At 54.1% G+C, this 24,025-nt stretch overlaps 1 protein-coding gene across 7 annotated transcripts in view; it reads left to right on the top strand.

Moving 5' to 3' along the window:
• LOC105495343 (AKT serine/threonine kinase 2) overlaps nt 1–23,540 on the top strand; it is a 53,526-nt gene extending 29,986 nt beyond the window's left edge. For 5 of the 7 annotated variants that reach the window (XM_071086839.1, XM_071086837.1, XM_071086838.1 and 2 more), the window contains 10 exons: nt 11,308–11,461; nt 11,930–12,061; nt 13,897–13,962; nt 14,955–15,023; nt 15,839–15,961; nt 17,403–17,531; nt 17,686–17,900; nt 18,463–18,550; nt 18,667–18,769; nt 19,871–20,080. In XM_071086839.1, the coding sequence (XP_070942940.1) occupies nt 11,308–11,461; nt 11,930–12,061; nt 13,897–13,962; nt 14,955–15,023; nt 15,839–15,961; nt 17,403–17,531; nt 17,686–17,900; nt 18,463–18,550; nt 18,667–18,769; nt 19,871–19,950 (1,159 nt within the window). In that variant the 3' untranslated portion in view covers nt 19,951–20,080. Of the gene's footprint in view, nt 1–11,307; nt 11,462–11,929; nt 12,062–13,896; nt 13,963–14,954; nt 15,024–15,838; nt 15,962–17,402; nt 17,532–17,685; nt 17,901–18,462; nt 18,551–18,666; nt 18,770–19,870 lie in introns of all 7 variants that reach the window. The other 2 variants (XM_071086835.1, XM_071086841.1) reach the window with 1 other exon arrangement.
• Nucleotides 23,541–24,025: the final 485 nt, after the last annotated feature.

The following is a 24,025-nucleotide window of genomic DNA, read 5'->3' as shown; positions in this document are numbered from 1 at the left end:
AGACCTTTGTGCACTGCTGCCCTTTTTTTTTTTTTTTTTTAAATACAAAAGGTCGCAGTGTACATGCTTCTGGACTTGCTTTTCCCTTAGTGTACCTTGGAGAATTTGCCTTGATATATGGAGAGATGCGGCTGCTTTGTTTCATGTTTTGCTTTCCCTTTTTTTTTGGACAATTGGATATGCGTGTCCCAAGTGTGTTTATTTAGCTGTTCTTTATTGTGCTTCCGGCTTTTGGCTCATTATAAACAATGCTGCAGTGAAATAGCCATGTCTGTCTTGTTCGATGTGTGCACAGGTAGACCTGTGTGACGAGTGCTTAGATGCAGGATTGCCGAGTCACTGGGAAAATGAGTTTGTAGTTTTGCAAAGTTTCCATTAGGCGATGTCTGAGAGTGCCCCCGTGGCCTTGTGTTTTCACACATTTGGATTTGTACCAGTCTGAACAGTGGAAAAATTCAGCACCTTGGGGTGTTTAACTTTCCTTTCTTTCTCTGTGGATGAGTTTGACCCTCAAGGGCCATGTGAGTTTCCTATTCTGAACTGTCTATATTGTCTATTTTTCTGTTGGATAGTTGGTCTTTTTCTTATTTATGTATTAGCTCTTTATATATTAAGGAGCTTAGTCCTTTGTAATCAGTGGGAAATGTTTCTTTTTCCCACTTTGTCCTTTTGGAGCTCACTTTGAGAAACAGTCTTCTAGCTTATCTATGGAGTAAGGTTTCAGCAGACCTTCTGGAGAGCCCTAAAATAGTGCCGTCCAAGAACACTTCCGGCCATTGTGGAAATGCCCTGTGTCTGCACTGTCCAGTAGGCACCTTTGCCGATTGCCTGTGCCAATTGCCTGTGCTGACTGCTTGTGCCGATTGAGCATTTGAAATACAGCCACCAAGGAATGGATTTCTTTAGTTTATTTTAATTGATTTAAATAGCCACATATGGTTAGTGGCTACCTTCTTGGACAGTACAGCTCAGGAGCCCACAGTATCATGAGACTTGTTACTATAATCTATACTATAATTATCGTTGCATATCCTCCCAAGGTAAAAAATATACTTGCCCCCACTGAGGGGAACAAAATTACCATTTCAAGCCAGCTGAGGTGCTACTCAGTTGAAAACTATGGACCAAAACATGAATGGCCAATAAAAACAGATCAAAACCAGTAGGTGTATAGGTCCTGGGTGTTGGGGGCTGGGTTTTGAAGACTGGATAGGAGTTGGCCACGGAGATAGCAAGGAAGAAAGTTCAGAAGGGACAGCATATGCAAAGGCCTGGAGGTGAAATAGCTCATACATCCCAGCCACCACAGGGGGTTCTGTGTCACTAGAGACCCAAGGGGCCAGGAATGTTGGAAGAGGGGAAGTGGAGGCGCTCGAAGCTGGAGAGCTCAGCTAAGGCCTTGAACTCCAGTTGGAGATCCCCACAGGGCTTGGCAGGTGCTTAATAAATTGGGATTTGTCCCAGGGTTGTTACACGATGCAGGGGGATGATAAACAGGAGCGGCTGATGCAGCAGTACCTGGCATAGTTTGCCAGCCTGGAATGGGAGCAGGGAGCCAGCAAAGTGTTTTAGTAGGCAGGAGAGATGGTCTTGTTTCCATTTTCACAAGACAACATGCCCTTTCCTTTACCCAGATTCTGTAGGCTGGAGAGCCCCACCTGCCTTTTCTTCTTGGTACCTGCTGCTGTTGGCAAAGAGAAAACTGCTGGAACTACTAAGAGACCAGGTCCCAGATTTCTGACCTTAACTATGGATGGGTGGAGGGGGTGAGCCAGAAACCCAGCAAGAGGGAGGCCCCCTCCACTCTGCTCCTGGCTGACTGATGCTGTCCTCACAGCTCTGGCCCACATAGGCTGATGTCAGCTGGCCTCTCTTAAGCCTGGGGGGGGAGGCAGGGGTTGCAGGGTAGGTGGGTGCCGGTTGGTGACTGCTCGTTGGCGAGGTGCTGCAGCACCTCCTCACTGGGCTCCTGGTTGCCTCTCCAGCTTGAGAGACCCTCCTCCCTGTCCCCCACTTCACTGCAGATGTGTTTCACTTGGAGAAAAGTTGAAAGAATAGTATAATGAATGGACGTCCAGGTGCCCCACTCCTAGACTCTGCAGGCCTGCATTCACCGTGTCTGCCTCATCTGGGTGTGTTTTATGCTGAACTTGAACTTGTGTTCTTACTTAGTGACACTTAGTGTCACTAAGGACTTTCTCCTACAGAATCATGATGCTGTCACGCCTGAGATGATGATAATTTTTGTTTACTAGTAACTTCTCCTTATCCATGCCATACTTGAATTTCTTTAGTTACCTTTTGAAGGATATGCAACCTTTAGAACATTGTTTTTCAAACCAGGATTCATTCAAGGTACATGTCTCTTTGACTTGTTTTATTTAATCTAGTCCAGCCCTTTGTCTTTTTTTTTCCTCCCGGAAACATTGATTTTTTATTTATTTATTATTTTTTTAACAAGCCAGGCTAGTTGTCTTGTAGAATGTCACACCTTCTGGGTGTGTCATATTATTGCCTTTTGGTGTTGTTTACTTTTGTTCCCCATGTCTGTATTTCTTGTAAACTAGAATTAGGCCTAAAACAGGGTTGACAAACTAGGGCCCTGCCTTCCATTTTTGTAAATAAAGTTTTATTGGAACATAACCATGTCCATTTGTTCATGAATAGTCTGACTGCTTTTGGCTTACTATGGCTGAGTTAAGTAGTTGTGACAAAGACTGGCTTGCAAAGCCTAAAAAATTTAAATAATTGGCCCTTTTAAATTTTTAATTAAAATTTTTTTTTTTTTTTTTTTTTTTTTGAGACAGAGTCTCGCTCTGCCGCCCAGGCTGGAGTGCAGTGGCCGGATCTCAGCTCACTGCAAGCTCCGCCTCCCAGGTTTACGCCATTCTCCTGCCTCAGCCTCCCGAGTAGCTGGGACTACAGGCGCCCACCACCTCGCCCGGCTAGCTTTTTGTATTTTTTAGTAGAGACGGGGTTTCACCGGGTTAGCCAGGATGGTCTCGATCTCCTGACCTCGTGATCCACCCGTCTCGGCCTCCCAAAGTGCTGGGATTACAGGCTTGAGCCACTGTGCCCGGCAATTAAAATTTTTTAAATTTAAAACTTTTCTTTAAATTGAGACAAGTTCTTGCTCTGTTGCCCAGGCTGGAGTGCATTGGTGCAATCATAGCTCATTGCAGCCTCAAACTCCTGGGCTTAACCCATCCTTATGCCTCAGGATCCTGAGTAGCTGGGACTACAGGTGCGCACCACCGTGCCTGGCTAATTTTTAAATTTTTTTTGTGGAAACAGAGTCTTACTGTGTTGTCCAGGCTGGTCTCAAACTCCTAGTCTCAAGCAATCCTCCCTCCTCGACCTCCCAAAGTGCTGGGATTATAGGCACAAACCACCACACCCCGCTTTCTGGTCCTTGATGGAAAAAGTTTGTAGACCCCTGGTCTTGGTAGGCAAGAATACTTAAGAGTGCATCAGATGAGTATGATCCTTCTGTTGTTGTTGTTGTGACAGGGTCTGTGTTGCCCAGGCTGCGGTGCAGTGGCAGAATCACGACTCACCACAGCCTCAATCTCCCAGATTTAGGTGATCCTCCCACCCCAGCCTCGCTAGTAGCTAGAACTACAGGCTCCTGCCACCACACCAGGCTAATGTTTGTGTTTTTTGTAGAGACGGGGTTTCACCATGTTGCCCAGGCTGGTCTTGAACTCTGGGCTCAAGTGAGCCACCCATCTTAACCTCCCAGAGTGCTAAGATTACAGCCATGAGCCACTGTGCCTGGCTATGTGTGATCTTTTTGATATAAATCTTTTTTTTTTTTTTTTCTTCAAGACAAGAGTTTCACTCTTGTTGCCCAGGCTGGAGTACAGTGGCATGATCTTGGCTCACTGCAACATCTTCCTCCTGGGTTCAAGTGATTCTCATGCCTCAGCCTCCCTAGTAGCTGGGATGACAGGCACACGCCACCATGACCAGCTCATTTTTTATTTTTAGTAGAGACGGGTTTCTCCATGTTGGTCAGGCTGGTTTTGAACTCCTGACCTCAGGTGATCTGCCTGCCTCGGCCTCCCAAAATGCTGGCATTACAAGTGTGAGCCACCGTGCCTGGCTTTGATGTAAATCTTATGTATTTTCTCTGCTTAGAACTCTGAATGGCTTTTACTACCACTTAGAGTAAACTCCGAGGTCTGTGCTGTGTCCTGCAGAGTCCTGTATGATCCAGCGACCTCTCCAGAAGCGTTTCCTACCACAGGCACTCTCACTTAGCCGCATGTCTCCTTGCTGTTCCTTAAACATGCCCAGCACATCTCTTGCCCGAGGGCCTCAGCACTTGCTGTGGCGTTTGTCTAAGGCCTTCTTCCCCGAGATGCCATCACAGCTCTCCCCGAGTCCACGAGGTCTCTGCCCCAGTGCCGCCGCCCCGGTGCGTCCTGCCCTGCCTCCCTTCGCTCTCTTGCCCTTCCCCAGCTGTGCTTTTCTTCACAGCACCTGTCCACCAAGTGGGGCATTTATATTTATTTATGTATCTGGCACACAAATGGGTGTTCAGTAAATGTTTGTTGGATGAAGAAAAAATAATTAAAACAAATTCTCTGAGTTAGATCCTGTTCCGAGGACTTTACATATATTAATTTATTTTATTCTCACAAGGAAGGCTATCCGCACACAGAGAGGGCCCCAGATGCCCTCCATCTGTAAATGCCCCTCCAGGTCGGGGAGGTGATGGTTAGCGGAGAGTCCCCACAGTCAGCCGTCACTCCCGAAGTGATGAGGACTTGCTTGTGCATGAAGGACAGCCCTGCCACCTCCGCTTCACCGAGCGTCTCTCTGCGGTGCCCCGCAGGATGGCCCAGGGCTGGGGTTCAGGCCCTGGATTCAGGCCAGCTGCCACGTCCCTCCCTCAGTGGGGCTCAGTTCCCTGGCTGTTAGGAGGCTCAGGAGAGGAGGTAAACGTGAAGGCACTGGCGCAGGGCCTGCCCGTGGCAGCCTTTGGCACACGCAGCGCCAGTGCCTTTCTTACCTCTCTCTCCTCTGCCACCAGCATCTCTTTTGTGGAGGATGCTGGGGTCTCCTCTCACTACCCCCAGTCGGTAGCCCGCACAGCAGCTACTGACTTCAAACAGAAATCGGAGCCTGTTCCCCCGTGACTAAAACCCTTCAGCGACTTCCTGTGGTGCTGAGGGTAAGACCGAGATCTCTAACATGGTAGCATGTAGAGCCCGGAGTGGTCTGGGCTTGCCCTCCTCCCTGTCCTCATCTTCTTCACTCCCCTCTGTTGGCTCCAGCCATTCTGGCACCTGTGCGCCTTCCACAGACACCCCAGCTTGCTCCTGCCCTGAGGTCTTCGCCACACAGTTCCCTCTGCCTGGGTTCCTTTCCCTCCCAATCCCCTGCCTCCTTTCCTCCATTTCATTTATTTCACAGCTGTGTGCCAAGGGCCTGTTCTAGGCACTGGGGATGGCCATTGTTCAGGTCCTGGTTTAAAGATCACCTCCTCAGGCCTCCTCTGACTGCCCTCTGAGGAGTCTCCCTGTTTGGCCCCCACCTTGGAGCTTCAACACACTTGTCTTCCCCTTCAGGTCAGGAGCCCCGATGGGCTTGTCCCCTGCTGCATCCTCAGTGCCGTGAACAAGCCTGGTGCACAGAAACACTTCACATTTGCAGGCCGGCTGGGCGAACTCTCATGACAGCCTTCTGAGACCTCACTGTGTTGGGCACTGCTCTCAGCACTTTTATGTCCAGGGTCTCATTTCACCCTGATAGGACCCTCTAGTGCCTCACCCACCGAGGCACAGGAAGGGCATACAGCCTGCCCTGTGTTGGCCTGCAGGAAGGGGCAGAGCTGGGATCCACGCCCAGGCCATCCCCCAGAGCCTGTCCTCTCACCCACTGTGAGGTCCCCAGCTGGTGTGGAAGGCAGGCAGCGCATTGGGCGGCAAGGTCCCCACAGCTCCTGGCCCAGAGCCTGGGCTCGCCCTGTACTGTGCCCTTCCCAGTGTTGGTAGGGCGAATGTGGCTCCCCCCATGTCCCTCCCCTGGCCCCGCGACCAAATGAGAATGGGAAGGTTCCGAAAAATACCGATGGGAGAAGTGCTCTTGGAGGTCGAAGTGCCTGGGTTGTGTCCCTGGCTTCTGTAGGTGGGCAGATGAGCCTCTCTGTGCTTCGGTCTTGTTGTTTAGCATGAAGTGAATGGCAGTACCTACTACACAGGGTTGCGGGAGGGTGACAGGAGTCCTCCCGCAGAGCACACAGTGGCACCAGCCTCCGCAAGTGGAAGGTGTTCGTGGGACTGCTGTTGAGGGGCGGGGCTGGGGGCCCCTCTCTGAAAGGCGGGTGCAGATCATGGCTTCCGAGGAGAGTTCTTCCTTCGCTTTGCCCCTGGGCTCCCTGGCTGGGTCCCACGAACCTTGCCTAGAGAGGGCCCCTGCTTTACCCTCCTGGGCCCCACGTAGCTTCAGCAGCTTCGCTGGGGCTCCGGGGCAGGCGGGTGGTGCTGAGGAGGAGTAGGCTGTGCACAGGTGGGTCCCAGCTCCGCCACGTCCCTGCTGTGTGACCTTCACAGGTGACTCCACCTCCGTGTGCCTCGGTCCCCACAGCAGAAATGCTGGCTCTTGAGAATTGCAGTGCTCTTGAGAGTCAAGCAAGGTGGTGTCTGGAGCTGGCCATTCAGTATTGTTATTTTTACAGTGGTGGTTTCCCCAGGGCTCTCCTCTGGGGGCTAGAAGATACTTGAGGCCCAGCTTCAGGGGGAGCTCCCCTTTGCCCCAGACCCCATGTTGCAAACCCTTGAGAAGGATCCTGGACAGAGGCCCTTGCTTTTCGTCTGGAATTCCGAATGCTGCAACCTTGCAACTTTGATCCAGTTAGAATTGGATCGGAGGCTTGTCAGGCAGCAGGCGAGCTCCAGTTACTCCCAGATAACCTCCTGCCTCGCTGTGGTTTCTGGAGCTCTCTGTAGGGTGGGCAGTGGGAGCCAGGGTAGGTGGGGTAGGCCCGCCCCTGCAGGTGTCTTCGGTACCCTCCCCAAGTTGAGTGCCTTCCGCCCAGCCCTGTGTGTGGTGCTGTGTGCCCGCAGTCCACCAGCCTCTTAGCCCCAGGCCCTGGTTGGGACTAAGAGAGCTGGGAGGGCTGAGCTCGTCCAGGTGGCAGAGCCACTCTTGGAGCCCCAGCTGGGGTGGCTCCAGGGCCCGTGCTCCTGATTCCCATCTGGAGTAGCCTCCCAGAGCTGCTTCTGGGCTGGTGGTGTGGCTGTGCCGTCTTCCATGTATTCGGGTTCTCTCCACAGAGAGACCATCTGTGTTCTCTCCACCGCTCTCTTAGAAAACAAAGATGATACCACGCTGTACATCTTAGTCTGCAATCTGCCATCTTCACGTGACAGTCTCTCAAGATTTTTATATATGAAAGACATATTTTCCTTTTTAATATATTCACTGTATCTCTTAGGAGATCTGTGATTTTTTTTTTCTCAATCCACCATCATTTACTCAGAGTCAGCATTAAAAAAATTTAAAATTTGTGAGAGGACAACTATGTCTGATAAAGCATGTCATGGAAGGCTGGGCACGGTGGCTCACCTGTAATCCCAGCACTTTGGGAGGCTGAGGCGGGCAGATCATGAGGTCAAGAGATCGAAACCATCCTGGCCAACATGGTGAAACCCTGTCTCTACTAAAAATACAAAAATTAGCTGGGCGTGGTGACGGGTGCCTATAGTTCTGGCTACTCTGGAGGCTGAGGCAGGAGAATTGCTTGAGCCAGGGAGCCACTGCACTCCAGCCTGGCAACAAAGCGAGACTCTGTCTCCAAAAAGAAAAAAGAAAAAAAAAAACCTGTTGTGGGGTCGGCTCCTGCCCCGTGCCCCCCCCCCCTTTTTTTTTTTTTAAACAGGAATATTAGTGTAGCGTTTGGGAATTAGGCTATAATTTGTTCCAGAGAGGGCATGGGTTAAAGCAGATTGAGAAATACCGGCTTGAGACGTTGGGCCAGGGAGTGTGGAAGCCAGCACGTCTCTGCCTGGGTGCGCACCAAGGCTCAGTGTGCGCCCTGCCCGGCTCTGCGCTGGGCCTTGCTGCGCCCTGGCTCTGGGGCCACCTGGACTTTGGCTGCCTCACTCTTTCATTACCCAAGTATCTACCGAGTATCCACCATGAGTTCTGGGTGCAGAACCATGTTCAAAGCAGGTGGAAATCTCCGCCTCCATGGGGTGGACAGAGATGGGTTGTGGGGACTCCAGTCTCTGAGTGGGTGGGGAGGGCAGCGTGTCTTTTGTGATTCCAGCTACCAAGGCTGGAACAACTGCTATTTTTCTGGAATCCAGTTTTTTAGTCTGTGCCTCAGTTCCTCCTTTGTAATGGGTGGGAGTGGGAGTGGCTGATGATAGCGAGTGCTTCCCATGTGTTATTAGAGGCTGTTCCTTTTCCTCGACTCCCAGTTCCCTTCCCTGGAGGCAGGCAGGGCTCCAGGATCGTGACTGCTCTGCTGGAGATGTTTGTGCCTGTGTGAGTTTGTGTCCGCAGAAGTTCATTATTTTCTAACTCAGGAGCACAGAACTGTACACTGTTCTTCACCTTCCTTCATTTTGAAATGTTTCATAGAGGCGGGGTCTTCCTGTGTTGTCCAGGCTGGTCTGGAATTCCTGGGCTCAAACCATCCTCCAGCCTCTGCCTCCCAAATTGCAGGGATTACAGGAGTGAGCTGCCTCACCCGGCCCTGCACCTTCCTTTTTTCCTTAAGATGTCTCAGGTCATCCCAAGTCAGCATACAGACCTGCCTCCGTCTTTCCCCCAGCTGCAGAATGTCTCATTGCACAGATGCCTCACAGGCATTCTACCTCACAACAGCCTGTGTGTTAAACACTGCTGTGATATTTCATCAAATCGAAGGTGCTGTCATTGGGGGGGCACCTTATTTCGTATAGTGCCAAGAAAAAGGAGTGCCCAGTTAAATCAAGACAGACCCCAACTGTGAGATGCACCTGCATTTCAGCAGTGTCAAAATGTGGAAGGGGGTGCACGGTGGGACGGATGGAAATAGAAGTAGTTTCACGTAGTACACCAGGAAACGACACTGGGGAGGAATACAGCCCAGCAGGGTGCCCCGGCTTGGATTTTGAAGCCCAATCCCAGCCGCTTGTTCCCTGCCTGACCTTGGGTGGGTGCCCCAGTGCCTCAGGAACACAGGAGCAGTGACTCTTGCCCTGGGGCGGGGGCCATCCTGGAAGATGCGTGTGAAGGGCTGGCTGTACTCCCTGTGGCTTATTTAAATCACTGGGATTTGGGAAGTTGCCTACTTGTACTCTTTGAATTTTCTCATTATTAGTAAACATTTTATTTTTCCTATTGGTCATGTGGGTATTTTCTAGACACAAGCAAAATACACAGAGGGTTCAAAATGCATTGGGTTGAAAACACCTAATTGTGGTGTGGTCAAAAATGGGGGATGTGGACAATTTGGTGTCATTCAGCCTAGTATATTTTTCATTTTGGTCTCTGGTCATTTTCACTTATTAGGCAGAACAGTTTGTAAGTATCCAAAGAAAATTCTTTCCTTTTTTTTGCTGATTGCAGTGGCATGATCATGGCTCACTGCAGCCTCCACCTCCTGGGCTCAAGCAGTTCTCCCACCTCAGCCCCCGAGTAGCTGAGACCACAGGCATGTGCCACCACAACACCTGGCTAATTTTTTATCTTTGGTCTCTACAAAATGGGTATCCATGTTGCCTAGGCTGGTCTCAAACTTCTGGATGCAAGCCATCCTCCCACCTCAGTCTCCCAAAGTGCCAGGATTGCAGGTGTGAGCCACCAAGCCTGGCGCAAAGACAGTTCTTTCCCAGCAAGTTCTAAACCATGAGTGACAGAACTAGTTTGTTGTTTATTTTATTATTATTATTATTTATTATTTTGAGATGGAGTCTCACACTGTTGTCCAGGCTGGAGTGCGATGGTGCGATCTTGGCTCACTGCAACCTCCCCCTCCTGGGTTCAAGTGATTCTCCTGCCTCAGCCTCCCAAGTAGCTGGGACTACAGGCGCATGTCACCACACCTGGCTAATTTTTTGTATTTTTAGTAGAGACTGGGTTTTACTATGTTGGCCAGGCTGGTCTCAAACTCCTGACCTCAAGGGATCCTACGCCTCGGCCTCCCGAAGTGCTGGGATTACAGGCGTGAGCCATCGCACCTGGCCTGTTTTTATTTTTTATTTTTGTTTTTTGAAAACTTTTTTAGAGATGGGTCTTGCTGTGTTGCCCAGGCTGGTCTTGAACGCTTGGGCTCAAGCACTTGGCCAACCTCGACCTCCCAAAATGCTGGGATTACAGGTGTGAGCCATAGTACTTAGCTTCTAGTTGACTGTTTTTAAACCAGGCTCCCTTCTGCTGGGACCTGCTTCCTGTCCACCAGCTTCTCTCCTCTACGTCCCTGGGCTGCCAGGACCTCTGTCCCTGCCATGCAGACTCCCTGCTCCCAGCAGACTGTCCCCTCCAGGGATCCTGCGGGCCAGCTCTTGCCTTGTAATGTCTTCGGCTCCTTTGGCTAATGAATGCTGCTGCTTACTCTTGGTTTAACTTTACAAAACATTGGTAACTTATAAACTGGAGCTTGTCATTTGTTCTGAAGAATTTACAGGAGCCCTGTCTCTCCCTCATTCAAGGCTCAGGGTGCTGGCTCATTTTCAAGGGGCTGTGAAAAGAGAGGGTCACTCCTTTTTGATCATTTGCCTGCTGCCTGGCTTCAGACGGCCCTCAGGCCAGGTCACTTTAGGGAAATTGGTGATCTCTCTTTGTATTCCACTTTTTTTTTTTTTTAAGACGGAGTCTTGCTCTGTCACAAGGCTGGAGTACAATGGCGTGATCTGTGCTCACTGCAACCTCTGCCTCCTGGGTTCAAGCAATTCTCCTGCCTCAGCCTCTTGAGTAGCTGGGATTACAGGCGCCTGCCACCATGCCCGGCTAATTTTTGTATTTTTAGTAGAGACGGGGTTTTGCCATGTTGGCCAGGCTGGTCTCGAACTCCTGACCTCGTGATCCATCTGCCTCAGCCTCCCAAAGTGCTGGGATTACAGGCATGAGCCACCGCGCCTGGCCTGCGTTCCACACTTACCCGCTCCTCACCATCACAGCCGGGGGTCTGTGGAGTTTCACTCAGGTCCCTTCAGCTCTCTCTGGTTCTGACAGATCTTGGCCAAATTCCCATGGGTATGTGGTCATTTGCTTGCCTGTTGCAGGGGGTGGCTGGGAGGTGGCACTCAGCCCTTTGACTCTGAGGCCCAGGACTCCTGGCTCCTGGGACTCACGTGTGTCCCTGCATAGGGAGGAATGGATGCGGGCCATCCAGATGGTTGCCAACAGCCTCAAGCAGCGGGCCCCAGGTGAGGACCCCATGGACTACAAGTGTGGCTCCCCCAGTGACTCCTCCGCGGCCGAGGAGATGGAAGTGGCGGTCAGCAAGGCACGGGCTAAAGTGGTAAGTGCTGGAAGCAGGGGTGGGGCTGCCAGCCTGTGATGCCCCCCACCCCCATTGCTGGCCCTGCTCTCCTTGGTTTCCATACACAGTTCAGGGGGCTCAGCTGAGAGGCAACAGAGCTGCCCTGCAGGGTGGGGTGATTTCAGGTGGCAGGTGCCCTCAGGTCTTCTCCGTGCCCGTGGGGGAGGGGGCAACCCTAGGTGGACCCACTGCAGCTTCGTCTTGGGAGGTGGTGAAGACCTGGCTAGCCCCACGTCAGAGCCCAGCCCTCCCAAGGCCCTGTGCCCGCAGAGCCTGGTCTGAAGGCCACTTCAGAACACACAGTTGCTGCCCAGAGCCTCCCTTCCTGCTCCAGCCTAAGCCGTTTGGCAACAGTGTCTTTTGGTTTTCCTCTTTCTTTTGTTAAAATTTCCTCCCATGGGCCGTGAGCCAGGCGCTGACTGCCCCCACTCTCCCTGTCCCTGGCAGACCATGAATGATTTCGACTATCTCAAACTCCTTGGCAAGGGAACCTTTGGCAAAGTCATCCTGGTGCGGGAGAAGGCCACTGGCCGCTACTACGCCATGAAGATCCTGCGGAAGGAAGTCATCATTGCCAAGGTGCGTGCCCTGGGAACTGTGCTTGCTGGCCCCTGCGGGGGCTGCGGTCTGGAGCCTGACCCTGAGGCCTGGACGCTTACCCACGCTTTCTGCTGCCGTGGGCTTATTTCCCCCATGAGTTCCCTCCAGACAGAATAGGGGGAGCCTGAGGCCCAGAGAGGAGCAGCAGGCCTTGCTGCTGAGTCCCCACTTCCACCCTCTGGTAGGGGCTGGGGGTGCCTGTGGAGAGAGCGAGCCTGGGGGCCTCACCCAGCAGGTACTGTCAAGGGAGGCTGGGGCCTGTTGGGGAGGCTGTGAGGACGTTCCTGTTGGGGAGGCCAGGGCTCTGCTCAGGGTATCCCAGTTGGAGGCCGGGCCAAGAATGGAATTCTACTTTTTCCCTTATTTGAAGTTTTTGTAGTGGAAGATTCCAAAGATATTCAAAAATTTAAAAAGAAAATAAATATTACGGACCCCCATGTAGCCACTGTCCAGTTTGACCAGTTATCAGCGTTTAGCCAGCCTTGTTTCCTTAGCTCTGCCTGCCTCTCTTGTTCTGGACTACTTTAAGGCCTGTCTTAGACATCACGTCGCTTCACTCATCCACACTTGAACACGTGCCCTGACAGATGAAGGCTGTAAAGAATATAATCGTGGTGCTGCCATCAGAGCCAGTCACATTAACTGTTCATTCCTGATGTGGTGATCGGGCCTAAGGCAGCATTCCTCAGCCTCAGCACTGTTGACATTTTGGGACAGATTGTTCTGTGCTGTCGGGGCAGCCCTGTGCATTGTAGGGTTTTAGCAGCACCCCTGGCTTCTACGCACTAAAGCCAATAGTAGCTCCCTAGGTTGTGACAATCAAAAATCACTTTTGGGTTGGGTGCTGCAGCGTATGCTTGTAATTCCAGCACTTTAGAAGGCTGAGGTGGGAGGATCGCTGGACTGGCTCGTTGACCAGCCTGGGCAACAAAGCGAGACCCTGTCTCTATAAAAATAAATTAGCCAGGCATAGTGGCGTGCACCTGCAGTCCCAGCTGCTCAGGAGGCTGAAGCGGGAGGATCAGTTGAGCCTCAGAAGTTGAGGCTGTAGTGACCCATGTTCACACCACTGCACTCCAGCCTGGGCAACAGAACCAGACCCCCAGCTAAAGAAAAAAACGACATTAGACATTTTCAGGTGTCCCCTGGGGATCAACTTGCCCCAGGGAGAGCCTGTGTGAAGTTGCTGCAGGTGGCTTCAGATTTTTGGAACCTCTCCTGGTGGTTCTGCTGTACAGTCAATTAGAACCTGAATTAGAGTCACCCAGAGGGCTTGTGAGACAGCGCTGGGCCCACCCTGAGTTTCTGACCCAGTGGGCCTGGGGGTAGGTCCCAGGAATTTGCATTGCTGCCAGTTCCCAGGCAGTGCTGATGTGCCCCGTGTGGGGACCACACCCTGAGAAGCACTGCTTTGCTGTCTAGAGCTTCGTTAGGCCCAGTTCCTTCTTTGGGCAAGAGCGCTGTCTAGGTGGGGCTTCCCACAGCCTGTGGTGGCACCTCGGGGCTCTTGTGATGTCTGTTTGTCTCCCCTGCAGGGACATCACAAGTATCTTGCCCCTAGCAGCCTGGTCCCTTCATTGTGACATTGCTGCTGACTTTTCACCTGTGGCTTTGAGAGCCACTGATGATCCTCGTCTGGGTCTGTGATTTGCTGAGGGCTTGCAGGCATTCACATTCCACTCCTGTGATTGTTTCTGCATTTATGGCTAGGAACGGAATTGCATTTCACAAGGCCTTGCTCCCCTTCCTGGGTCGGGGTGGGGTGGGCAGGCATGGTGTTGCCCACCAGCCCCTCACCCGCAGTCTGTCTGCAGGATGAAGTCGCTCACACAGTCACCGAGAGCCGGGTCCTCCAGAACACCAGGCACCCGTTCCTCACTGTGAGTTGCCCTCCCTTTCCCAGACAGTGTGAGGCCAGCCTTTGGACAGCTCAGAGAAAGAGCCCAAATCTTCTGCTACAAAGCACAGCCTTGGGGGAGGCCAGGCGGCCAGGGCACGGTGTTGCTGCGCCCTGCCAAGTCATCCGAACCGAGACGTGTGGGGGTGGGCAGGCTCAGGGAGTGGGAGGGTGACAGCTTCTTCAGAGATGGTGGCTTTGTATAAGCACTTGAACCAACTGAAGATAACACATTATTCGATGGCTGCTGTCTCTATGAGTTAGGGCACTTAGCCCAGCTGGTTGAAGTAGAAATATTATTTTGTTTTTGTTTTTGTTTTCAGATATGCTCATAGAAGCAGATGTGTTAGCATTGTGTTGTCTGTCCGCTTGGACTGAGTAGATGCCTATTTGGGCTGCAGTCTCCATCGAGGCCAGTGGCCACCAGTTAAATGGATTAGATTAAGGATGGCTTATGTGTCATTTCTTTATCTCAGTTGCTGTCCAGGTATCCTATTAAGCCACAGTACTTCTTCAGATAAACTCTTATGAGGTACCTCAGTGTAGAAAACAGGATAGTTGAGTTGTCATGAGCTGAGGGACCCCCTGTCCATCCTGTTGTTGAAGTTGGCTCCCAAGCCTTTGCCACTCCCAGCCACAGCAGACATCACTTGTGTGTGTAAGTTGAACACATTTTACTGTAAAAACAAGAGCCCTGGTTGCTCAGTACAGCTCTAGTTTTCCCCTGGCTGTGCCTGATGGAGGCAGAGGACAAGATGGTTCAGCATGTAACCCTTTCCTACCCGCAGAGCCATGCCTTCACTTAACGCCCCAAAAGGTGCAGCCAGTATGTGAACCCCATCTGGCTGATTCCCGGGGCCCCAGCCAGGGCAGCGTGTATGTGTGCAGAATAAGCAGGGCCAGGGCCCTGCCCTGGTGTGGCTCAGCAGAGTCCTCCTCCCTCCCACCTCCTACCCTGCTGCCTTCATCCACCAGGCGCTGAAGTACGCCTTCCAGACCCACGACCGCCTGTGCTTCGTGATGGAGTACGCCAACGGTGGCGAGGTGAGCCGCGGCTGCCTTGGCTTTGCCCTCTGGGGCCTTCTTCTTTAGGGTGGGGCGGGTTGGAGAGGAGCTGTGGGTGAGATGGAAGGGTGGAGGGAAATTTCAATGTCATCTTGTGCTCCTCTCCCTTGAGGCAGGCGGCATCATCTCCATTTTGGGGGGCGGTCACTGAGGCTCAGAGAGGTTCAGTGGCTTGCCCAGGTTCACACAGCTAGTGAGTGGGTGGGTCAGGTCCACACCAGTCCAGAGAGGTGTGGAGAGGGCTGTGGGGCAACAGCACTGGGAAGGATGGTCTTAAAGGCCCCAGAAAAGGCTCCCAAGGGTTAAAACCTAGCAGCCCTCTGTTCCCGTGTCCTTCCGAAGTGGATTCCAGCAGCCACTCAGCTCCCCCTCACAGAGTTACCTCACTTCTGTCACCCACTGCTTGCCTCGCGCCTTCTCTGTGCAGCGGTTGGCACGCCTGTATTGGGATGGGAGGTTTGCTCATCCGTCCGATCTGGGCTTGCCCACGGCCTATTGTTACTTGGTCATGACGTGTGCTTCTCTTTGCCTCCATGCTGTCCTCCCTCCTCTGTCTTGGATGTCCCTGTCATACCCTCTTGTGGGTGTCTCCTGGTGGACCCTCGCCCTTCACCCCCAGCTCTGTGTCACTCGTGAGCTTCTGCGCTGTGCCTTGCTTGGTCCCTGTAGCTGTCACTTACTGGTTCATGACACAGGTGTCACCACATCACTGGGCTGGGGTAGGGGGTTGGGAAGGTGAGGGCTTGTGGGTGGGCTGGGGCCTGACCTCCTCTCCTCACCCCTTCCTCCCGCAGCTGTTCTTCCACCTGTCCCGGGAGCGTGTCTTCACAGAGGAGCGGGCCCGGTTTTATGGTGCAGAGATCGTCTCAGCTCTTGAGTACTTGCACTCGCGGGACGTGGTGTACCGCGACATCAAGGTTAGTGGCAGGGTGTGCACCAGGCTGACCTGTGGCACGCACACCACATGGGACTCACACTGGGGAGGTGGGACTGAGGCCTTCTGCCCTCATTCGCCAAGCTTCCCACCAAGGTCCAGGGTGGTGGTTCTGTAGCAAGTGGCCCCAAGTAGGGACCTTTCCAAGCCTCCCACGAGCACTCCTAGGCCGCTAGTGGAGTGTGAACTGACACAATCCCTACTTTATTTATTTATATTTATTTATTTATGAGGAGTCCTGCTCCGTTCAGTGCAGTGGTGCGATCTCGACTCACTGCAACCTCCGTCTCCTGGGTCCAAGCTATTGTCCTGCCTCAGCCTCCTGAGTAGTTGGGATTACAGGTGCCCGCCACCGTGCCCAGCAAATTTTTATATTTTTAATAGAGATGGGGTTGCACCATGTTGGCCAGGCTGGTCTCAAACTCCTGACCTCGTGATCCACCCACCTCAGCCTCCCAAAGTGCTGGGATTACAGGTGTGAGCCACCACACCCAGCCAAGTTTAGAAGATAGTTCGGCAGTGTGTGCACAAGAGAAGTGGGGACGCACATTCACCTTAGAAAGTGTCCCCCCCACTCAGCAGCAGGACTCACTGTAGCCCCAACTGGAACAACCCAAGTGCCCACTGTGAGGAGAGGTCAGACCCACTGTGGAGTGTTCGCACAGTGGGTGCCACACAGCAGTTAGGAATGAGCTACGGCGACACGCGACAGTGTGGACGCATCTCATAGGCTAATGTCGAGGGAAAGCCGCGCAGAGGAGGTGGGTCCGCAGTTCACAGGCGTGTCTGTGTGCCGTGGCACAGACGGGAAGTAGAGGTTAATTCTTGTGGGGGATGGTCAGTAACTGGGAGGGGCACACAGGGCCTTCCAGGGGGAGATGCCATCTCAGCCTCGCAAGCAGCTGGGACTATAGATGTGTGCCACCATGCCTGGCTAATTTATTTTTCATATTAAAAAATATGGAGATGGGGTCTTGCTGTGTTGCCCAGGCTGGTCTCAAACTCCTGGGTTCGAGCAGTCCTGCCGCCTAAGCTCCCCAAAGTGTGAGCCACTTTGCCTGGCTGCTTATTTCATAATTAAAAGACAAAAAGTCTAGGAAAAAAAAAAATAGAAGAAAGCTTGTGCCCCCATGTTCAAACGTAAGAACCTGCAGCTGACAGTGGGGGCAGTGGGTGGACAGGGCCTGGCTCTCGGTTCTCCCTGCCCAGCTGTTTCCAGGTACCCTGGGGGTGGGCCAGGGTGTGGGGAGGGTTGGGTCTGACCTCTCTCTGAGCCTCAGAGGGTGAGGCTGTGTGCGCTGGGCCCAGCCTGGCATGGGAGGGTTGATGTCCAGGAGCCCCTGGCATCATTCCCTGGAAGGAAAGGCTGGGGTAGCAGGAACCCCTCGGAGCACACGCCTGAGATCCATTGACTTTTGCAACAGCTGGAAAACCTCATGCTGGACAAAGACGGCCACATCAAGATCACTGACTTTGGCCTCTGCAAAGAAGGCATCAGTGACGGGGCTACCATGAAAACCTTCTGTGGGACCCCGGAGTACCTGGCGCCTGAGGTGTCTGGGGATTGCGGGGGGGTAGGAACATGTGAGGCCAAGGGAAGGGGGAACCCCCAGACCTGTGTGTTTCCAGCCCAGATGCCCTGAGGGCAGGACTGTGATGCCAGCCTCAGGGCCACGGGCCCAGCCCTCATTTCCCCTCCATCCTCAGGTGCTGGAGGACAATGACTATGGCCGGGCCGTGGACTGGTGGGGGCTGGGTGTGGTCATGTACGAGATGATGTGCGGCCGCCTGCCTTTCTACAACCAGGACCACGAGCGCCTCTTCGAGCTCATCCTCATGGAAGAGATCCGCTTCCCGCGCACGCTTAGCCCCGAGGCCAAGTCCCTGCTTGCCGGGCTGCTTAAGAAGGACCCCAAGCAGAGGTGAGGGCTGGCATCGGCCCCGTCCAGTCCAGCCCAGCCCAGCGCCACCTGCTGCCACTGTCCCTGCGGCCTGGAGGGGGCAGCGTTCACAATGGCGCTCGCTTGTGGGGTCGCAGTGTGTGTTGTCCCCACACAGCCCCTGAAAATGTCCACAGTGGCACTTAGGGAGTGCTCCCCCCAGGGCAGGCCCATCCTTGACACTGCCTTACGGGGGACACTTTTATGGGGACACTGAGAAACAGGGCATCCCTAGGCCTGGCTGGGGCCGCCAAACCATATGTGGCAGAGCCAGGACAGGAACTGAGCCTGCCCTGCTAACTCCCTTTCTGGACTCAAGGGTGAGGCCAGGCTGTGAGGACACATGGGTCCAGGTTGCTGACTCCCTGGCTCGGACCCTGGGCAAGTGAGCTCCCTCCCTGAGCCTCGGTTTCCTCCTGTGAAGTGGTGGTTTGTGGTCAAGACAGAATCATTAAAGGCCATACAGGGCCTGCCTGTGCCGAAAGCCCGTCTCCCCGAACCCAGCCGCTCTGGGAGGCAGGTGCTGACGGCCATCTCTGCCCAGGCTTGGTGGGGGGCCCAGCGATGCCAAGGAGGTCATGGAGCACAGGTTCTTCCTCAGCATCAACTGGCAGGACGTGGTCCAGAAGAAGGTGAGCCCCCACTGCCTGCCCCAGCTGGACCCTCAGGGGCCTGGCCCGCTCGTGCTGACCTTGGTTGATGCCTCCTGGCCTCAAGGTCCCTGAGCCTGAGCTCCTCTCCTCCGTAGCTCCTGCCACCCTTCAAACCTCAGGTCACGTCCGAGGTCGACACAAGGTACTTTGATGATGAATTCACCGCCCAGTCCATCACAATCACACCCCCCGACCGCTGTGAGTGCCTGGGGCCCCCGCGCTGGTGTGCCTGCCCTGGTGGTGGAGGGATGGGGTCTGCTTTTAACCCACTTCTCGAGGAAGGCCCTTGAAGGCCCCTGCTTCATGTCTGGGAGGTCTCCCCCAAGGTCTGCTCTCAGGTCCTTTTGCTGTTGGTCCTCTTTGGACCTGGTGAGGCCACCAGGAGCCATTGGCTGCAGCACATTCTGGAGCTCAGTGCGGGGGTTCAGGGCAGGAGACAGCCAGGTCTGTGAGGCTGGCTGGGTTCACTGCTTTACAGCTGTTTGAGTTCTTACTCTGAACCCAGCCCAGTGCTGGGCTATGCTGGGGACACAGCACTGATTGAGCCAGCCCTGGGCCCTGCCCTGGAAAGCTCCCAGCCCAGTTAGGGTGGATGGCCTGGAGTGGTCAGGGCTAGGCTGTGGGAGCCCAGGGACTAGGGAATCCCAGAGGAAATAGCTGACATGGCCTGCAGTTAGGGAGGGCTTTCTGGAGGAGGAAGCAAACACGTCAGCTGGCCAGAGGAATGGGAGGAATGGCATGTGGGATGCCAGCAATGGGAGAAGCATGGCACAGCCAAGGACAGGCAGCAGCTGGGAAGAAGAGAGGGCATGGGGCTGGAGTGCAAGGGTCTGGGGGCCACTGGGAGGGGTGGGGACTGCTTGCATGGGGGGAGCCAACCAGGGAAGGGTTTCGTAGAGAGAGGGACAGGGTTAAAGAAGGCCTTTAGAAAGCCGCCCCCCGGGCTGCCTGTGGAGAATGGATGGGAGGGCGCGAGAAGCAGGCCAGGACAGGGCTCTGGGCTGGACCCTGGCGTGGTGGTGTATGGAACAGAGAGAAAGTGGGAGGCTCAGAAGGCCCTGCCAGCTGTGGGGCGCATGGGCAAGGGCACAGGAAACTCCCAGAGGAGGCTGCCTGGGGCTCAGGTTTGGGGAGTGGAGCCGTGGCTGAGGGGCTCCATTGCGGAGGGAGGTTTCTGGGCCTTTCCTGTCTGTCCTGTGGGCAGCCCCCGCCAGCTGGGGCCATTTCCCCAGGGAGTCTGGGCAGGTGTCCCAGGCCCTCTCCTGACCGGTCCTCCCCATCCACCTCCGCCGCCCGCAGATGACAGCCTGGGCTTACTGGAGCTGGACCAGCGGACCCACTTCCCCCAGTTCTCCTACTCGGCCAGCATCCGCGAGTGAGCAGTCCGCCCACGCAGAGGACGCACGCACGCACGCACGCAGCCATCACCGCCGGGTGGTTTTTCCCCCTAACTTTTTACTTTGCCTTTTTGGTTTGTGTCCCCACCCCCACCCCCCCCCCACCTCCTCACCCCCTTTCCAGTTCTTCTTCAGGCCCCTCCCAGACGCACCCCAGCAGCCCCTGCAGCCCCTGCAGCCCCTGCAGCCCCTGCAGCCCCTGCCTCCAGCCTCACCTTTGTGCCCAGACTCGCTTTTGGGATACTCCACCTCTCGCCCAGGCCTGGGCTGTTGGAGAGATTCAGGTTTTAATCTACACAAGCCCCAGTGAGGGGTGAAGCCTGACGCCCGGGGCCTGCCTGAGTTTCTGGCCCGGGTGTCGTGCTAGTGGCTGCCTCCGCGCTGCTGCTTCCGGACGAAGGCTGCCTCATGGTGGGACGCGACACCCGGCAGACAGTGGTGCTGCCTTCCAGGCCCCGTGGCCTAGGCTAGGAGTGGCCAGGCACGGGGCGGTCCAACCCCCCACCTGCTGTCCCCCCATGGGGGCAGAAAAGCAATAATGTCCAGGGGCAGGCAGGGGCCCTTGGGAGCTGCAGGGTTGGGGGTTAGGGCTGCTCCCTGGTGAATGGAGCCAGGTCCCAGGATCTGCGCCATGGGGAACCGGGAGGGGCCGGGCTGGGCGCCGCCTCCTGGTCCTGTCTCCTCTCCACCAAGCTGCCCTCACCCTATGGATTGAGGCAGGAGGAACATTTGGGGGCAAACCTGCCTGCCTCCCAGCCCCGTGCCTTACTAGGGCTTCCTTCCAGCTGGCCTTACCTCCTGCTGGACCCCAGGCCTGGCCTAACCCCATTGGGGGCTGTGGGTTGGGCTCACCCCCTTCTCGGCGGGGGTGGAGGGGCACCAGCCTCGGCTGTTACAATCTTACACCGGACAGTATTGGGCCGCATGGACTTGGTCAGGGAGGGGTGGGGGTGGGCATCTCCGGTAGCTATTGGGGTGGGGGGCCTCTGAGAAGGGAGACTCCTAGGCCCCCTCATCCCTCCCTCTCCCCAGGGCCCCATGTTCTGCAGCCTTAAGGTTGAACGTGAACGCACGTCCATGTCAGTGCTGTGGGACTCCTGTGCGTGCCTCGGACTGCGTGTGTCGGCGGGATGCAGGCACACGTGGGTGTGTGTGCATGTGTGTTGTGTGTGAGGGCAGCGTGTCCTCCAGTGTGCGTGGTGTGTGGGCTTGGGCCCCATCCCTGGCCCGAGCATTTCATCCTGTGGGGGAGGGGTGCTGACCTAGTGGGAGGAGCCCCGCCTTGATCCATGAGCTGCCCTGCCCACGCCTCCCCTCCCTACAGCAACACCTCTGGGTGTTTGGAGTTCAGCTTTTGTGGGTTTGCTCTCCCTACCCCATCTCCTGTACGATGCAGTTCATGGCAGGGTGGGGAGGGTGGGGTTGGTTCGGGTGGGTGAGGGTCTTTTTCCTCTGTGTGCGATGTCGTTATCTGACAGTTCTCCTCCGTCCCTACTGGCCTTTCTCCTCGTGTTCGTATTTGTACGGTACAAGCAATAAAGACACTCATTTCAGACCAGGGCCCAGCCTGCACTCACGCCGGCCCAGCCACTCTGGGCCTTGCCTTGGTGATGGAGTCGGACCCCTGGGCCCCAGCTCCTCCTGTAGTGGTCGCTCCCTTCAGCAAGCAGGGCGCTGAGCAGGGGCGTGGAGGTGAGAAGGAGCTCAGGGCCAGGGCAGCTGGGGTGTGTGCAGGAGCTCAGGCTGGAGAGGGTGGGTGCAGCTGGTGCTGTGGGGCTGAGGGGTGTGGGGAGGCTCCGCGCTTGTGGGGGTGTGGTGGACAGAGACCACTCCAGGCCCTCTGCTGCTTAAGCTAAGAGAGGTGGGGCGGAGGGACAGGGCTGGAAGATCTGGGTAGTCCAGAATGAGGAGGGTGCCTGTGCTGTCACTGAGTGAGAGGCGGTGGTTCATTCCGCAGGGCTGCCGAGCCTTAGAGGGGGGCATTCCTGTCCTGCCCCACCTCCCCATTTATGCTGCCACCCGGAAGCCTCGAGGCCCCCAAATTCCAGTACAGACCCAGTGGTGTGTTCATGGTGGCGTGGCTGCTGTCTCCTGGGAGCTCCTGAGCGTTTGGTTGGAACCCCGTTCAGCTTGGGGTCAGCCCTCCGCTAGGCGCTGCCCTTTAGCCTGGCTGTGTCTGGGCCCCTGCACTTCACATGCTTGAGTCACGTGGCCACATGGCCGGGCACTGGCCGGATGGCACGCCTCCCCCAGCCAGGGACCAGGGACCAGAGCTTTGGCCTGCCCTGCTGAGCCCTGCTGTGCAGAGGGCCTGGCACAGATGAATTTGAGATTTTGCCACAAGGTGTTAGCACTTCACACCCGTTGAGTCTTTGAGATTTTAAGTGAATATAAGCAGAAAAAGATCCAATTTACAGAAATCAGAGTTAGCTACAGCTAAGACTCGTGTTCGGTTGGGGTTTTTTAGTTTGTCTTTCTAAAGTCCTGTGTACCTTAATTTAATTACAAAAGTCTACTCTGGTGGTCATAAGCAGGCAGGCCTTATAAAGAGAGGCCTTTTACTCTTCCTTCTCGTCCCAGCCCCGAATTGACCCACGTTGCTGCTGCTCACACCACGGTGACGCAAGTCTCGTGTGGGCACAGGCCTGGCTACCTCATCTTGTTAGTGGCTCTCTCCTCTTCCACAGGATGGGGGCCCACAGCTGCAGCAACCGGCCCCATAGTTGAGCACATGTGGTTATCCTATAGAGCTTTTCCCAAGGAGGGTGTTTGAACTTAGAGTCTTAATAAAATCTTACCAAATAAATTTTGAGTAGAATAATCGTCTTTTGCAATGTACATTTTAAAAATTTCACAAGTTCTTTTTTGTATATAAAGAACAGTAGACTGGGCACAATGGTTCACGCCTGTAATCCCAGCACTTTCAGAGGCCGAGGCGGGCGGCTCTCTTGAGCCCAGGGGTTTGAGACCAGCCTGGGCAACATGGGGAGACCCTCATCTCTACAAAAAATACAAAAATTAGCTGGGCATGGTGGTGCATGCCTGTCATCCCAGCTGACTTGGAAGGCTGAGGTGGGAAGATCACTTGAGCCCAGGAGTTTGAGGCTGCAGTGAGCTGTGATTGCGACACTGCACTGCAGCCTGGGACAGTGAGACCGTGTCTCTAGAAAAAAAAAAAACATGATACATGCCATTAAAAAAGACAGCAAAGCAGGAGTATAATAAAGTAAATTCACCCAAGGTCTCAGGACCTTGAGTACTCGCTTTGGTGCTGATTACCTCTGTGCAAATGGACACAGCATAATAAATTGGTAGTTTCCTGCTCTTTTTGCATCATCTTTTCCAGTTAATGTGAAGCCTCTGGGGGCTGCCCTGTGTGCATTGATGACTGTGTTGAGTCAGGGGTAGCAGTGAGATTCCCTTTTAGCTGCTGCATTTGGGGAACTCAGACTTTCCAGCTGCTTCCTCAGGTAGACTCCTCAACCGGTTCAGCCGCCTTGTTAAAAGGAATTGACTTGGTTTCATTTGGTGCTACCAGCAGTCCTGTAATAAACTTTAGCTATCTGTCTGTACTGTGCTTGTGCTTTTGTTTGTCGTCTACATCCCACGATTTTAACGTCCAATACCTTCCCAAAAAAGTGTAGCCATTCACATAAATAAATTTTGAAATAATTGGAGACTTGCAGAAAACTTTGAAAAATAATACTGTACTAAGATTATTCCAGGCCTGGGGCAGGAAATGTACAAGATGAGCCTGGGGCATCTTGCAGTGCCTGAAAGTAAGCACAGATGTGCTTAAGTCACAGGGACACAGGAGCCAGCAGAAAGCTCCCAGTGGTCAAAGCTGAGAAGAATTTGAACAACAAAATAAATAGCATAATATTGGGTTTTCACCCAAAATGTGAAATAAGTCTACTGCTAAGTGACAAAATGGTGTGAATACACAAATCTACACAAAATCATAAGTAATTTCTGTAGACAGCCTTCAAGGAGGGCTATGTAACCCCCACTTCTTAGGTGTGGGCTGCAGTAGCTCCTCCAAAGAGTGCAGTGTGGA

Source organism: Macaca nemestrina, chromosome 20 (genome assembly GCF_043159975.1).
Source record: "Macaca nemestrina isolate mMacNem1 chromosome 20, mMacNem.hap1, whole genome shotgun sequence".
NCBI classification, from domain to species: domain Eukaryota; kingdom Metazoa; phylum Chordata; class Mammalia; order Primates; family Cercopithecidae; genus Macaca; species Macaca nemestrina.
This window is presented reverse-complemented; position numbering and strand designations above follow the sequence as displayed.